Here is a 16,194-nt window from a genome sequence, read left to right as displayed (position 1 = left end):
CGATTTGGGCCAACAGGGTCCAGCCCAGTTAATATTTTCATTCAAATATGCATTGTTTTGAATGTTTCTCTAGATATTGTGTATCATTACAAAGTACACTATAAGAAAAACAAAACATAAACGGAAACGTAAAAAATGTAGGCCTTGGAACTTTTCCACACAGAAATAACCCATTATTGTCAGGGTTATTTTTCCTCTATTTTTAATGAATCCATTGTACCAATCTGCATTTGTAATACGGTACTTAAACATTATAGCAAACTTTTTTATTTTCACAGTTTGAGAGTATCCTGTTAGAAACTAAGAAGAAAATGATACCTAATTGATACATATTACAATCTGAGGAAATTCACAACTGTAGTATATTTTTGCTTCGAAGTCCGAAAAATAAGATTTTTTTTTCTTCATATATTCCTATAGTTTAGACATTTGTACTTTGAGTTTGCTCCTAAAAAGTAAATTGTTGATTTGCAAGAAACTTCGCACAGATACTAGAGATGGTGAGATTACATACAGTTAAAAATGAAGGGTTTTGCTGGAAAAGATTGCATGCTTAAAAAAGAAAGCAAATCAGTATACTTCGAAGCAAATGTTGAACCCTTATATTAAACTGTCACGAAAGGCCAAACTATTGCTGCAGCTTTGATTCCTCTATCAATCTGATGCTTTTAAAGCACGGTTGTATGTGGTGTATCAGATATGAAAGTAATAATACCGTCAAAGAAAATCAATTACGGCAAACTATTTATTACAGTCTTTAATGAACAGCTCATAAAAGAATATCAATTGGGTTTGCTTCTAGCGCTGTAAATATATTATTTCTTTTTATCTTAGACACATCCAACTCTGTTATATTTTACTGAAGTTTTAATATTTGTTGATATATTCTTGACTGGTATTTTAATAAACCACAATGCACAGGATACTTTAACAAATATTGAACATTAAACTCAAATGGTTTTCATTACATACTTGTTATATAGATAAAACTCAAACAATAGTGATGCATAGCAAAGGTTACGGATGTACGTAAGCTCAATTTATAAAATTTAAAACATTTTTTTTTAATTTAAGAAAACGAATCTATTAGATTAAAAAAAGGAATTAAATTTCATGTAAGACTGACAGTGTTAAAAAAAATCTATGACACAAAAGAAGGTAATTTATGATAATTCAACTGTTAACTGACCACGTGACACTTGTAGTAATAATATAATTAAACAGTTATAGACTGTTTAAATTTGCAGGTTAATACACGTAAGTGATGGTAAGAACGCAATGTCAAGTGATGTTGACCGAACGCTGAGAAAAAAAAAACAATTTCGACCAAACTTGATTGATCATCGTAGTTCATAATGGTTACATTGTATATAAATGTAACACAAACACTTCAATATCGAACCTGAATATACACATTCAAAACTGTACGAAAAACTCATAAACCTCGATGGCACAAATATCAAATCTAAACATTTAGTAGTACCAATAGCATTTCAAATGTTAACATGCAACAATAAATGTACAATTTCACGCATTGTTTGATAAATACTTTATTTGTAAAATTTTGAAATAAATCAAATTAAAACTCAGTTTTTAGTTACACGATTGAACTTTAAATACAGAACGACATTTGATTTAAAGTTTGTAAAGTGTCATTTTCTTTTAAAATGTGATTCAATAAATTTTAGTATAACACAATGAAAGCATCCAAATTTAATGCGAAATATCCACTTATTGTCATTTGATTTTATTTAAAAAGAAAACAAAAGAAGGCAAACGCAATTTGATTGAAGATGAAAAACATTTTATTTTTCAATGCAAATTTTATGAAAATAATAGAATCTCTTTCTTTCATAGTATAAACTTAGATGAAAATCTAGATGAAACTGTCAATTTAAATATCATCATGAAAAATAATCAAAGACAGACAGCCAAATATCTCAATTTGATTTATTCAGTTAGACAAAGTTATCTGTACAAATCAAAGTAAACTCATGCGCTCAGAAATGTATATTTGTATATTATAAGATTTCAAAGTGACATATAGGTCCAATGGGCCGGGTGTAATTCGATAATGTATAATATTGTATTGTACTATATACTTATGACATACACATGTCACTATAATAAAATATTTACTTACTTACTTACTTGTAGTGCAGTTATAGATTTATTTGTGTTGAATGCATGACTTTCTCCTAATGATCTTTTCCATTTTATTGCATGCTTTTAGTACATATGCATAATCGATATGCTGGATTCAGTGATTCAATTTCATTAAATGGAAATCATGGCAAATGTATGAAGAGCGACGAAAGTTGCATTTATGTAACAGTACATTAAACCAGTACTGTAAATACGTTATTCATTGCCCAGCTGCTTTATATAGGTACAATTTTGTTAAGAAGCCTTTCAATACAAAAATGAGATGAGAATGATAAGAGTTATCTCGCTTTGCAATGTCAAAAATAACAAGGGTGTCCTAATTTAGCAGGAAGTTGACTCTTACGTCTTTCTGTCATTATTTCCGTCTTTGCCGCGCCTGTAGATCAGCTGGCGATCTGCATAAATATGCAACATTCATGTGGCTGTTACATTGTAATTTCAATTGTAAGTATCCTTTTTTTCAATTAGTTTTTTGGGACAAAAACAAATGGATTTGTGTTGTGTTTGTTTTCTATTTGATTAAAAGTAAACGTAAACTTATCATAAACGGCATTGTTCATTCCCTGCATCCTCTATATAAGCCGCAGATCTTTTACAAATCCAATTTATTACGCACGCTGTAGAGAGTTCGTGGCTGTGTAGACATACATCTACAATTGCCATGTTACTGGGTCATGATAAAATTATGTTTTTACACAATAATTAAAAGCGAGGAGAAAACAAACATCTAATATTCAGGTTAATGCAATATTTTCAAACAATAAAATCGACGTAAACAAGAAATTTAATACCCTGTCATTAAATATGTCAGGTGTGCAGTCATGTGTAACGAAATCGTGGGTATTATATACTTGTGGCATTGCCTGAGTTTTATGAGTTTAGTTCAGCTTTAATTTCCTCGTTTAGGGCATTATTTCCATACTTATTTATTATATAATTCATCATCTTGCTTTATCTTAACTGTGTAAGCGAAGATTACTTTAGAATTCAAAGGACAAAGTGATCGATAAATTTGACAACAAATATATTCTAATACATATACAATAACACAGTGTACAAGGCATAAATTTAAAGTTTACATTTGCAGATAAGTTCCTTTTATGAGCTAACTGAAGAGAAAAAACGTTAATTAGTATCTGTGTGAACATTTTTGAACTGGTCAATGGGATTTGTTTCTGCGTCACAATGATAATCACTCGAGCTAGAGTTTTGACTGTTGCATAATTAGAAATGTACACATTTAACGCGGATATATTACTAATTTGAACGATATATCTTTCTAAAATGTTGCATGTATTAGTAACATTTATGTTAAAACGTTTAGCGAAATATGATTTGGTAAGTGCTTAATCTATTCTTCTTGTGTGCTCTTAGGGCTTTATCAAATCTAATAATCAACTACTGAGTGCATATCCGGGTGAATTGTTTAACATTTCTGTTAAGTTCTTAAATAATTGCACAACGGAAATGTGTTAAAACATGTGTTGATCAAGATTTAGCATATCTGAGCCATAAGTTTCACAAAGAAAAGTTACTAAAGGATGTATTTTGGACTTTATTTGAAACTAAAGAGTGTATTTTGGACTTAATTTGAAACAAGTACCTTTAAAAGGGCCATTTGATTTGATACAAGCATCTTTCAAACGACCATTAAAATAATTTTTCCCTCGAAGAAATAATAGGAACTGTTAAGCCAGAACATGATTGGACTCTTAACTGTTAATTTAACATATTGCAAGACGACAAAATAAAGAGGCTTAAGATATGAGGCCTAAGATATTATAAAAATCACGTATTTTGATATTAGGTATATAGGACATTTAAAAAAACACTAAATAGTATAATTTGTAAATACATATAGCGTTACGGGAAGTAACTCTCACCTAAAGCTAAACAAGAAATAAAAGTGACAAATTGATAGACGCAGACACTAGACAAATGAGAGAAAGAAATAGATGGATTGAAGGATGGATTAGTACTAATACGTAGATAGATTTTTATATCGATTTATCGATAAACTCTATGCAGACAGTTCATGTTCAGTTACTTATTTCCATTTTAATTTTTAAAGGTTTAGTGCTACACCACATGCATAATTTAGACGCAGATCAGGAGGAGCTGTTTCTATTTCATTCGGGACTATTGATTTTACCTAAGTCGATCGTTTAAAACCAATTGCAACCAACCAACCTAGATGATTTGTGTTCTATAATCAGTTTGTTATCGTTTGGAATGAATTAAAATAGTAAACACAAAACATATTATGGTCGTTTTATATCGTCTAGTTTTAAATAGTATCCTAGGAGCATATGTTTGTTTAACGTTTAGGATACAATTTTGATTTTAATTTATTTTAGGTTTAACCGACAAATATTGGGGAACTGTCCAGCATTAATGTGTACCATTGAAAACTACAAGTTACTACTGTTGAATTAGTTTTGAAGACAAAGAGATAGATAGATAGATAGATAGATAGATAGATAGATAGATAGATAGATAGATAGATAGATAGATAGATAGATAGATAGATAGATAGATAGATAGATAGATAGATAGATAGATAAATTTAGTGATTGTTTACTATTTAACATGTTATTTGCTGTCTATGAGATCCCATTTTTTGTTTTGTTTACTGTAATATTACTTTTCTTTATACCTGCATATGCATGGTTTGATTTGATTCTCATTTTTTTTATCCTTTTGTATTATTTCTCTATTTTTTATCAATGCCTTTATTATTATTTTTTTTTACAAGTAGTGTGCTGTAGGTAAAGTTGAATTCATGGTAATCAAACAAATAAAAATGATAAATAAACAAAAGCACATATGATTATGACGTTATGCACATCTGAATATGATTAAAATTAAAATTTGTAATTTATTTTACAGGAGAAGTAGTTTGCATACGAAAAAAACAAAACAAATTGCACTACATACACATGTATATTATCTGGAATACAGTAAACCATTGACAATGTAATCGGAACAAGACCCATTAATTCCTGTCAAGTTGAGAAATGTCGAACAATGATAATGAAAACAATATAGTGCATACGTAATTACATGCAACAATTTATCCGAATTCAATAAAATGCAACCGTTTAATGCACTTTTTCAAAATATAAACATGTATATTATTCAAAAAACTTAAAATTTGATCCAATGCATATATTTTAACCCTTTTCTTGATTTCACAATTTAACTTGTAAATGTATTTATTTGATATTCAATTTTTGTTTGGTAGTATAATGAAATAAAGAGGGTTTTTTTTTTTAATAAGTTAGTCAAACCGCTTTAGTAGCGAGAGCAGGTATGTATAATGTCGATGTGTGAGAAGAATTTTTTTCCATCAGTTGATAAACAAAACCATTTATACAAATATAATGATTATCAGTAATATTTAATTGTGACACTGAAGGATAATTGACAAATAACAATAGAGAACGACATTATTGCCAATTGTTCATATTTTCAAAAAACCTGGATCATGGATGGTTTAGAGATTAAAGCGAAGATAAAAAACAAATGAACTCTGTTTCCAACTAAATGAAAAGGGCAATCAAAAACATCTCTAATAATGTCCGCTAAAGTGGCCAAAAATATTATTAGATTTTTATCTTAAAATAGGAGATATCATAAAGAATTGGCAAACGTTTAATCTTAGTTTAAAATAAAAGAAAGGCTAGAGTATCTGTTAAAATGTTAGAATCATGAAGGCAGATGGATACTAGACACTATTAACCGTGTACAATAAAATTATTCAATTATGGGTTATAACATTCATTCCGAAGGAAATTGTAGTAAAATGCAACAAACCGATTCAAAATATTCTTATACATGTATTACATAAAAAGTAATTTTTTTTTTAGAATTGAATTAGAATTTATTGATTTTTTATGCATATTGGCATTTTTCGAAGTAACATTATAACGAATAAAACTGTTATTTTATATTGAAAAATTTTAATGTAGCTAGCAGCTACGTTTACTTAGGCTTTTGTACTGGAATATGCATGCTCGACTTCAAAGTAGGACATTCTGGGAATACGAGGGTTGTCAGAAAAGTTCGTGGACAAGGTGATTTACGGAAAAATTACCGTTGTACTTTGTAAGGTGAAGTAATAAGTATGCAAAAAATCATATGATTTTGATAATTCATTCAAAATATACAGCAATTTTAAGAATGTATGATTTAGATTTACTGAGCGCCATTTCATAATTCCACGACGTATTGTGACGTCAAACAACTGAAAGGCAAACCTGTCACATTTTTCAAAGTAATTTTTTTTTCAGTTTCACGCACTTTTTTTGTCATTGAACCCATTCATAAAATGCACCTCCATATCGTTATTTGTCAAGATGTTGTAGAGTGTCTTTTGTGTCACATCGTAGATCATTTAGGTCCAAAAATCTCTGTCCAAAGTTTCGATAAAGCAAAGCCCACTTGTGCAAGATTCGGGTTGTATTGAGACGGGGAGAGGTATGGGTTGCAGCAAGAGCTATAATAATATTAGTCCTTCTTCCATCTTTAAACGTAGGCCATCTCTAGGAGCATTTAGGAACCTTTTGGTCTCATCGGAGATTTTCCTGCCTACATACAAAATTTATGAAGGCCCGGTGTTCCATGATGTTCATTGACGTTAACGTTTTTTACTTAAATTTCATGCGCAGGTCGTCCATATTCGGGGATAGAATTGCCAGAAATTCTTCAATTCAATTGAAACTTTCACAAAATGACCTTGACTAGATATTTTAACGTTACATAAAATATCATATAAATTTATTTAGTTTAAACGCTACATTTTATTGATAAGTCGAAATGCGTACAAAATACAAAAATGTCAAAAGCCTACATGCTCCGTGAAGCATGTCTTATAATAATGAATAAGCTGTACATTTTTATGGTGCATTTAAAAAACTAAATCTTACATATGCATTAGATATTACGTCAAGATTAAATTTGAAAAGTTTCGCTGGTTTCATGCGAATAGTCCCCTCACAACCGAACAACCGAACTTGTCCGCGAACTTTTCCAACAAACCGGATAATTCTTTTTGCACTCCACAATAAGGTGTGTTATAGGCAATGAAATTAATATCAGACATTTAAACCTGAATTCAATTGCAATTCTTTCATGCGTTGGAATTGAGTTGCGCTATAGGGTGCAATTTTTAAAGTTCTTTCCTAAACAAAACAAAACCTTTAACAGACCATTTAAATACCAAATCATAGTAATGTAAATAGATTTTGATTGTAAACAGATATTCATCTATTATGTAGCTCTTGCACTGTCGTAGTTCTGTTTTGGTCGGATTTAATGCGTTGCACGAAATGGCTGTGTTCGTACAAGCTAATTTGATATCAGTTTATATGATGGTAAATTCTGATTGGATTATTTAACATACTGAAATACGTTTGTTATTGTTGTTTTCATCAATATTTTCAGAATTACCTATATGTAGCTAGATGTGTCAGGAACAATGGAAACAAACGATGATGAATTCACTCTTATGGATAATTTTCATACGTTACAGACTCATCTCAGAATTGATTGTGCACGGTTCCTTGGTAAAATCTTGCAAAAATGGCACAAAGATATCGAAAGTTTAAAAAAGAGTGATACTTTTGGAAAACTTGATGTAGAATCCCAAGCAGAAATCCAGAAAAGAAATAGCTTTGTTTTGAGCTTACCTGTACTATGTGATGTTTTGTTAAAATGTCAACAAGAAAAAGTAAGCAAGGACGAGAACGTTTCGCTGCTTCCATCTTCAAGTGTTCAATCTTTCATTGATGATATTGTCACACTAGACACGACCTGGAAAAGGTACATAATTGATAACGACAATCAAATGATATCTTCACATGATATGCAAAAGTTACGTGAAATGTTTGAAAGCATTGGAAAAGGAATGGCCGATCGATTTTCCGATTTGGGAGAAGCATATGCCAAGACAATTCAACGATTTCGATCACAATGTAAGTTATTTTTCAGCTTGCAAAATGTTCTTACAATTTTAAAATCAATTTCCATGTAATCAAACGTTTTAACATTAAACGTTTTAACAGTATCTTAACATGATGACTTACAAGAAAGATTTCAATAATGCTTGGAATATGAATACATTTCTAAAACATACATATGTATCATATATTTAACAGTTATTGAAAAAAGCAGTTCTTCTGTTCAAATTGGGAAAACAAATACAGCAAAAATTAAGGTTGACCCAAAAAGGCAAACGGATGCTCCCTTCTTCATTGAGCAGTATGGAGAAACAAATTATTTTATAATTCAGCTGGATGATAGGAGACAGTCGAAACATTTGGAGCTACGATCAAGTGAAGATTGTAAGGGGTTTTCTACATACAAAACCTAAAACTTTATCTGCTAGGAGTTTATTCTGCAAAAATTTCAAGCGCGAGGATTAAACTATATTTACTGTACTTAAAATTGACTTTATCATGAGTATATAAATGCATTGTGCTTTTATCATTAAATAATATCTTTTCACAGTACATACAACTTTAAAAGGAAACTAATTTTCTTTCAGTGAAAGTAAGAATGGTTTTGAGGTCTAACGACACTCCAGAATGGAGAGAAATTACTGAAAATGTTCTTAAATTAGACATCTCAGATCTCAACTCCAATCCAGTGCTCCTTGAAAATGACATCATCGTTGACTGTATTGAAAAAGGTTGCATTGTTGTAAGTTTCAACACAGCGTCAGGAAATTCAATCAAAGCTTCACTCAAAAAACTATTCGATGTATTATTTCGATTACTGGAGATGGAAAAGACGTTACAGAAATACAAGGTTCCTGTAATTCAAGTAAATGGATATATCTACTGTCCTGAGAAATTTGCCGAAGGTAAGCAATATCATTTTGTCCAAAGATGACAAAAGTTCACGGGATGATGAGCTGCCATTCAGCTGAATGTTAACTGAAATGTCTGGAAAGTTGACAACATTGCATAGCCATTCCGTTCATGATCAGTTACCTTTTACTAATCTTTAAGTCACCGTAGCTGACTGTATGCAAGAGCTTTATCCTTTAGCAGGTCATAATACAGCAGTCTGCAAATTCAACCTTAAATGTTTTTTTTTTCATGAAATCACTTTTATTTTGTGTTTCAGAACAAAGTTCAAAGAAGCATCAGGATATATCTATTATTCGGCATCTATCATGGACAAGTACGACGCAAAACTGCGATATAGATATATATGTCACTAACCTAATGAAAAATCTTATCCAAAACGAGTTTTCAACAGATGGTAAGCAGAAAAGAGTTTACAAATTAAACAAATATGAAATGTTTTTGTGAAGACATCGACATTTTAAAGGTTTTCTCATTATTTGATTGCAGTTGACGAGCAAATTGAACTCCAAATCATTTGGAATATTGCGTCTGACATGGAATCCTCCCAAATTACATCTAGCTATGAAATAAGGAAACTATTAACAAAAGAGTTTGAAGCACTAGGATTAGAAATTAAAAATGTGAAGGAATGTGCAAACAAAATAGTTTTGAACATGAAATGTACTAGAAAAATTGCTTACTCAAACTTTGTAAAGGATGGAGGGCAAATATCCATTATCTCCGGGATTCTTTTTAGCCATATTTCAGCGTCATTCCTGATTTTATCAGCATATCTGGACACCAATTTTGTCAATGACTCAGTTTCAGGCCAGGGTATGGTGTTATATTAACTAGCATTATCAAGCAACATTTTCAACTTATCAATAATCATTCATTCTGAAAGTTTCCTATTGTGTTTCCTTTATCAAAATAGTGAAATACACTTTTTTTTTATTTCATCACCTTTTTCCATTCTTCCTCAGGTTTGGTATTTTACTTGAATCCGTTGTCAAAGATTTCAGATGCATTGGCCACTGGCATGTTCTCAAAAATCGTCACGGCAATGTTAGAAGGAAAAGATTCCTCTTTGATGAGAAACGACGAAGATGTCAAGATTAAGGCAATCCTTGAATATTGCGAAGGTATTGTCGTAAAGTAGAAGCTGAGCTGTGTAACAACAAGGAATAATTTTGAATTTGAGCTTTTTAGCAGTGTTAACCGCAATGTTTGGCTTTCTTTTAGATACAACAAAAGAGAAGTATTTTCCAAAAAAGGAAAATAGATCAAAGATATCCAGTGATCGAGATGTACAAAGTTCAACAGAAGACTTAATGGAACAAGAAGCAGACCTTGATTTATTTGACGCATGTCAAATGGGAAATCCAAATCTGGTTCGACGCCTTCTTGAGAATGGAAGGAATCCCAATGCAAGGAATGCAAATCTTCAATCTCCCCTTCATGTGGCAGCGGAAGGCAACCATCTTCGTGTTGTAGACAATTTATTGAATTTTGGTGCTAAACTGAATGTATTTGATAAAAACCATGACTCTCCACTTACTAAAGCATCATGCAAAGGACATAGCAAAATGATAGCATTTCTTTTAAAGAAAGGAGCAGATGTTGAAATAGTTGACAAAAATAAGCATACTCCGCTCTATTTAGCGGCTGAAAAGGGACACCACTATGCATTGACAACTTTACTGAAATTCGGTGCAGTTGTAAATTCTAGTAGTGATAATCAAGTGACTCCGTTGCATATTGCTTGCAGGAAAGGGCATACTAACATCGCACATGACTTATTATTGTATGGTGCCGATGTTCAATGCATCGATGAAGATTTCAATACGCCTCTTCACACAATATTACTTCACATGGGGAATAACTCTCATTGCATCCTCGTTGTAGAGGAATTGTTAAACAAAGGTGCTCTTGTCAACAAGAGAAACGGGGAAATGAAAACACCTCTCTGCATCGCATCAGAGAAAGGCTTGATCAATGTAATTCCCATATTAATGAACGCTCATGCAGATCCTAACTTTTCTGACAATAAAAACAACTTGCCTCTTCATTTGGCTGCCAAAAGCAATCACATAGAAATTGTTGAAATAGTTTCCAAATTCAGTCAAAACTTTGATAGATGTAATGCCGAAGGATTGACACCAAGAATGCTTTCCCAAGAAAATGAAGCTATGTCAAAGATTTTTGAAAATTTTGAAGAAAAAGGTAAGTATAACAGTTTTACTAACTTCTGAAGAAGACCATCTGATGCGAATATTTTGGAACAAATCTTATTAATACAAATGATTAAACAATTAGATTCAAGGGATACTTAAAAATCATATTCAATTGAAGCAATTTACTTTTTAATTCATTGATTATCAGAAATTAACTAATAGTGGAAAGATGCTTTGATTTTTCAATATTGTCCCCTACGTAAATCAAAAAGTTAAATGAATAAGGGTTTAGATTTAAGTGTTTTTATTAACAGTTAATTAACTTATCAATGGGCCTTGTACTTTTCAGAGGATTTTAGAAGTGTTGCTTACAAGTGCGCAAAGCAAGGACAAAAAGACAAACTTACAACATTTCTGAAACAAATGGATTATTTGGATGAAAAAGATCCCTTTGGAAGATCTCTGTTATATGTTGCATCTTGTAATGGACATGTCGATATTGTCAGACTGCTAATTACTTCAACGTTGGACGTTAATGATTGTGATAATTTTAACAGGTCTCCGTTAAGTGTTGCTGCGGAAAATAGGTATTATTCAATTGTTGAATGTTTGCTTGAGGCAGGAGCGGATTCGAACAAAGTCGACAGTTTGGGAAGAACGGCGCTACACTACGCAATTAAATCAGGCAGTGTTGATATTCTAAGTACCATTTTACAACATGGGCATTGTGTGTACAGGGAAGATAACGAAGGAAAGACGCTGCTTCATTTCTGTGCAAAATATGGAAATGCCAGCATTGCAAACGTTTTACTTACAAGTATGGTTGACATTAATGTCAATCAGTGTGATCTGCGAAATGTCTCTCCTCTGCATGAGGCAATAGAAAATCAACAATTAGATGTAGTAAACACTCTTCTTTCACATGGGGCTGATACAAATATGCATGACTCAGATGGAAGAACGCCTTTGCATTTGGCGGCAAAAAGTGGTAGCATTACCGCAGTAAACATTTTGATAAAAGATGGAGCACAAATTAATGAACGGGATAACTTATTTCAGACCCCGATTTTTCTAGCAGCCCTATTTGGTCGAAGTGTGTTAAAGGATTTAATAGTAAATGGAGCAGATTTGAACCTTCCTGACGACAAAGGGAAAACTCCATTGCACGTATCAATCCTTAGTAGACATTCATTTGCAGCAACTTTTCTGATTCAACAAAATGCTATCGTCAATGCAGTAAATCAGGAAGGAAAGACTCCATTGCATATAGCATCTCATTTTGGAAATTCAGATTTAGTTGATCTTTTGCTAAAAGCTGGCGCGGGTGTAAACGCAGTAGATATCAACAATCGAACTCCTCTTCATAGGTGTACATCTACCCATGTGTTAACATCTTTGATACAAAGTGGGGCATCTGTAAACTCCAAAGATAATAGAGGGAAAACTTTACTCCATTACACGATTGAATATCTGTGCGACTCTGAGAAGACATTAAACAAGGCCGATGAATATTTAAGCATTGTAAATGAGCTCTTGTCGCATAGGGCAGACGTATGTCTTCGTGACAACAGATTGGACACTATAATCCATAAAGTAGTGCATGCATCCAATTACCACCTATTGACAGAATTACTCAGTTTTGATTTCGATTTGAACACAAGGGAGGTGTTAATTGATATTGTAAATGATTGTTTGAAACAAAGTGAAAACGAGTTTGTCATTGATGTCCTAAAACGATGGGTCAGCATTCAGCAGACACAAACAGATTGCGAACAACTGGTATGTATGAACACACAGGAAAGGGAAGTGTGTCCCCCTCATCTTTTACACCAGCATGAAGAATGGCTTCGCAAACATAGTAAGAATATTGATGATGGTTTATTTTGTAACGCTTATTTTTACGCTCTGATAACATTTCATGTTTGTTGACTGTCCATTGTCTATTTTCGATAACGTTTAATGTCTGATGACTGTTTTTATCTATTTTCAGAGTGTTTGAAAAGAGCAAACGTTCTTCGAAGAGTGATGTCACTCGAGAAAGGTATAAAGCGATTTACAATGGTCTCCTCTTTAGTATTTCAAAGTTACAAAGTAATGGAATATCATATACGTTTGTTATTTTTTAACTCTTGAGTACGGATTGAATATTGCAATATCCATAGAAATTGCTTTATCTGAGATCATAACCTGTATTACTGATCTGGAAACAAATATTATGGGTAGTCAAATAATGCCTTGATTGTTTTGCTTTAAGATAAATTGAAACTCGCAAAATTTTTTTTTATCATGATGTCATTTACTCATTTTCATAGCTCATCCTCTCCAATATAATTCCAACAGAATAAGTGTTTATATTGCTAAAATTGCGTACATTTAAAAAAAGTGTAGGCTTGCAACCGCATCACCAACTTATCTCTATTTATCAAATGTAAATTAAGGAACTCTATTAGCCTTTATATCTTGTAGATCATAATGGAAAGGATGGAAGAAAAAGAAAAGAATCTGTTGGAGAATCTTCACTTATTGAACCACTTGAAAAAATGTTACGAGTTCCAGGTAATTTGTTTTTTTACTTTCCTAACGCAGTTTGGTCAATCATACACATTTCTTTATCTATTAGCCTCTATTTCTTGTAGATCATGATGGAAAGGATGGAAGAAAAAGAAAAGAATCTGTAGGAGAATCTTCACTTATTGAACCACTTGAAAAGATGTTACGAGTTCAAGGTAATTTGTTTTTCACTTTCGTCACGCAGGTAGGCCCAAGAAACACATATTCTGCATTTGTATCTGATCAACAAAGTATCCCTTATAAAAATAGAATTGATAACAATGGGCAATGCAAACGTTTTGATATTTTATTCTACTATAATTTTATGTATGCGTTAAAGAGAAAAAATGGAAACATTGCGTGCTTCCAGTTATTTAATTAGCATTAGTATTTCTAAATATAAAATATAAAGTATGATAAAGACAGAGTTGATTATTAAAATTTCATTTCTGTGTGACGGGACAACATCTCAAACACAACTGCTTTAGCTTATAGTTTGATTATTGGGTTAGTAGTAACTGCATGCATAGAATGAACATAAAAATTATTTTAAACAGTCTGGCTTTCCAAAACTTGAAAGCTGCGTGGTCCGATTTTTTTTTTTGTTATTACAGTATCAAATAATTTTCCATACAAACCATTTATCCTAAAAAGTTATGGACCTTTTCCTATTTACATCAGCAGATTCGGTCTCCTTTCAAAGTTAGAAATATTTAAAGTAAGAAAAAAATCATTTCTTTTTAGGCATACGAAAAAACAAACCAAAATGCATCATGGGAATGTTTAGAAAAGGGAACAGTTTCGTCCCCCGAATGGTTGAAGTTTTTCAACCCGGATGCTATGCATCGATTGTAAACAAAGCAAATTTTAGAAATAATAGCGAACAAAACGTACACATATTTATTTTTAGATTGCCTGAACATTACACCTTTATTTAAAGCGATGTCAAATTCGTAATACAACCATACCCGTCTCGACGTCGGGGGTAGATTTTATCATGAGGCGAAATAACGCGATACTCTTTTATGTCGTTTGTTTTGTAAACACATTTTGTACATATTTTTTATTCATTGAAATTTGGCTAAATTGACAGAGAAAACTACTGCAATGTCTATTATTATACATATACTTAGCATAAGCATCGTTTAAAAGCGTGCACAAAATTTGATATAAAGTCGGACCAAGCAGCTTTAACTAACATAAGATATAATTGGCAAAGTTCACTTAGATACGAAAAATAATTTGGCAAATAATTAAATGCAAATCTTGTAAAGCTCGTTGTTTGTTTTCCGAATAAAAATTTTCTATATCATGCTGATCTTGAAATAATGTTTTCAATTTTTCAGGTCAACAGGATTGAGATAACGGCAAAAGTTTCATAACATTGATACCTAAACATTGTACAAAGCGAATCCTTCAAGTCCGATGAATATAAGTTCATGATTGTATGGAATGTATTGCGGTCTGTTTTATGCATCACTTTTAATTTCAGTAAAATAAAATTGTTTTAACTTTATACTGGTCGACAATGTTACATCAACTGTGCATTGATTTTAATGACTTTTTTGTAGTTCTATGAGCAGCTTTCAATGCAAAATATCTTATCAATACTTTAAAAAATTCTTTAGATATCTAAAAAAAAATTAATATTTTTGGTGTGCGCATCACTATTACACAAAACATGTATCGGATGGTTGTCAGATGTGAATGCCTTTAAGAATGATATGCTTTTTTTGTTCGATGGCTTTGCATAACACAATTTGTTTTCATATCAACTCTTCTTCGTTTAATAAATAGAACAAAGAGAAATGTTGTTTAATTTCAGTTAACTCTCGCTCTCTCTCTCTCTCTCTCTCTCTCTCTGGTAGTACATGATCCAGTCACATGTACTATAAAGCTATTCTGTTTTTATGATATTTGATGCCGTGACGTGCCCATATTAATTTTACTATATGAGTAAAATAATTATTTATCATTCCAAATTTAACTGAGTAAAACTTACTATGTGCATCAGACATTTTCTTATCTATTCATTTATTTGTCTATTCTGGTGAGCCTCTGCATTTCGACCACTGAAGTTAGCTTTCGGATAAAACAATAAAAAGAACCAACAAAAATAAGTTTAGCTTTGTAATAGCTTGATCTACAAAATAATCATTTGAAAAAAAATTACAATTCATTACTCAAAAGGACTGCGAACGATAGCATTGTGTAGTCGCCCAACTAAAAATCATTTTTTGATAATTTTCTAATAAAATTTATTTTCTATTATAACATAAACATTTATATATGTATATGTATATATATATATATATATATATATATATATATATATATATATATATATATATATATATATATATATATATATATCTATATCTATATCTATAAATATATATATACATATATATATATATATATGATTTGGTCAAACAAAGAAAAATAGTTTT

The 16,194-nt window shown here is 31.5% G+C and overlaps 1 protein-coding gene across 2 annotated transcripts; it reads left to right on the top strand.

Moving 5' to 3' along the window:
• Positions 1–2,488: 2,488 nt before the first annotated feature.
• On the top strand, positions 2,489–15,553 carry LOC128160528 (uncharacterized). Of its 2 annotated transcripts, none has more exons than XM_052823860.1 (12): positions 2,489–2,610; positions 7,612–8,141; positions 8,325–8,510; positions 8,714–9,031; positions 9,298–9,435; positions 9,528–9,854; positions 10,004–10,162; positions 10,263–11,243; positions 11,544–13,052; positions 13,185–13,235; positions 13,661–13,750; positions 13,831–15,553. In XM_052823860.1, the coding sequence occupies exons 2-12, from the start codon at positions 7,646–7,648 to the stop codon at positions 14,124–14,126; spliced, it is 4,551 nt and encodes a 1,516-aa protein (XP_052679820.1). In that variant the 5' UTR covers positions 2,489–2,610; positions 7,612–7,645; the 3' UTR covers positions 14,127–15,553. The 2 variants fall into 2 exon arrangements, with proteins under 2 accessions (XP_052679820.1, XP_052679821.1); XM_052823861.1 differs by lacking the exon at positions 2,489–2,610 and having other exon boundaries at positions 4,720–8,141; positions 13,831–13,920; positions 15,091–15,553.
• The last annotated feature ends 641 nt before the right edge of the window (positions 15,554–16,194 follow it).

This window comes from Crassostrea angulata, chromosome 8 (genome assembly GCF_025612915.1).
Source record: "Crassostrea angulata isolate pt1a10 chromosome 8, ASM2561291v2, whole genome shotgun sequence".
Lineage (NCBI taxonomy): Eukaryota > Metazoa > Mollusca > Bivalvia > Ostreida > Ostreidae > Magallana > Magallana angulata.
Note: the sequence above shows the minus strand (reverse complement) of the source record. Positions and strands in the feature narration are given on the sequence as shown.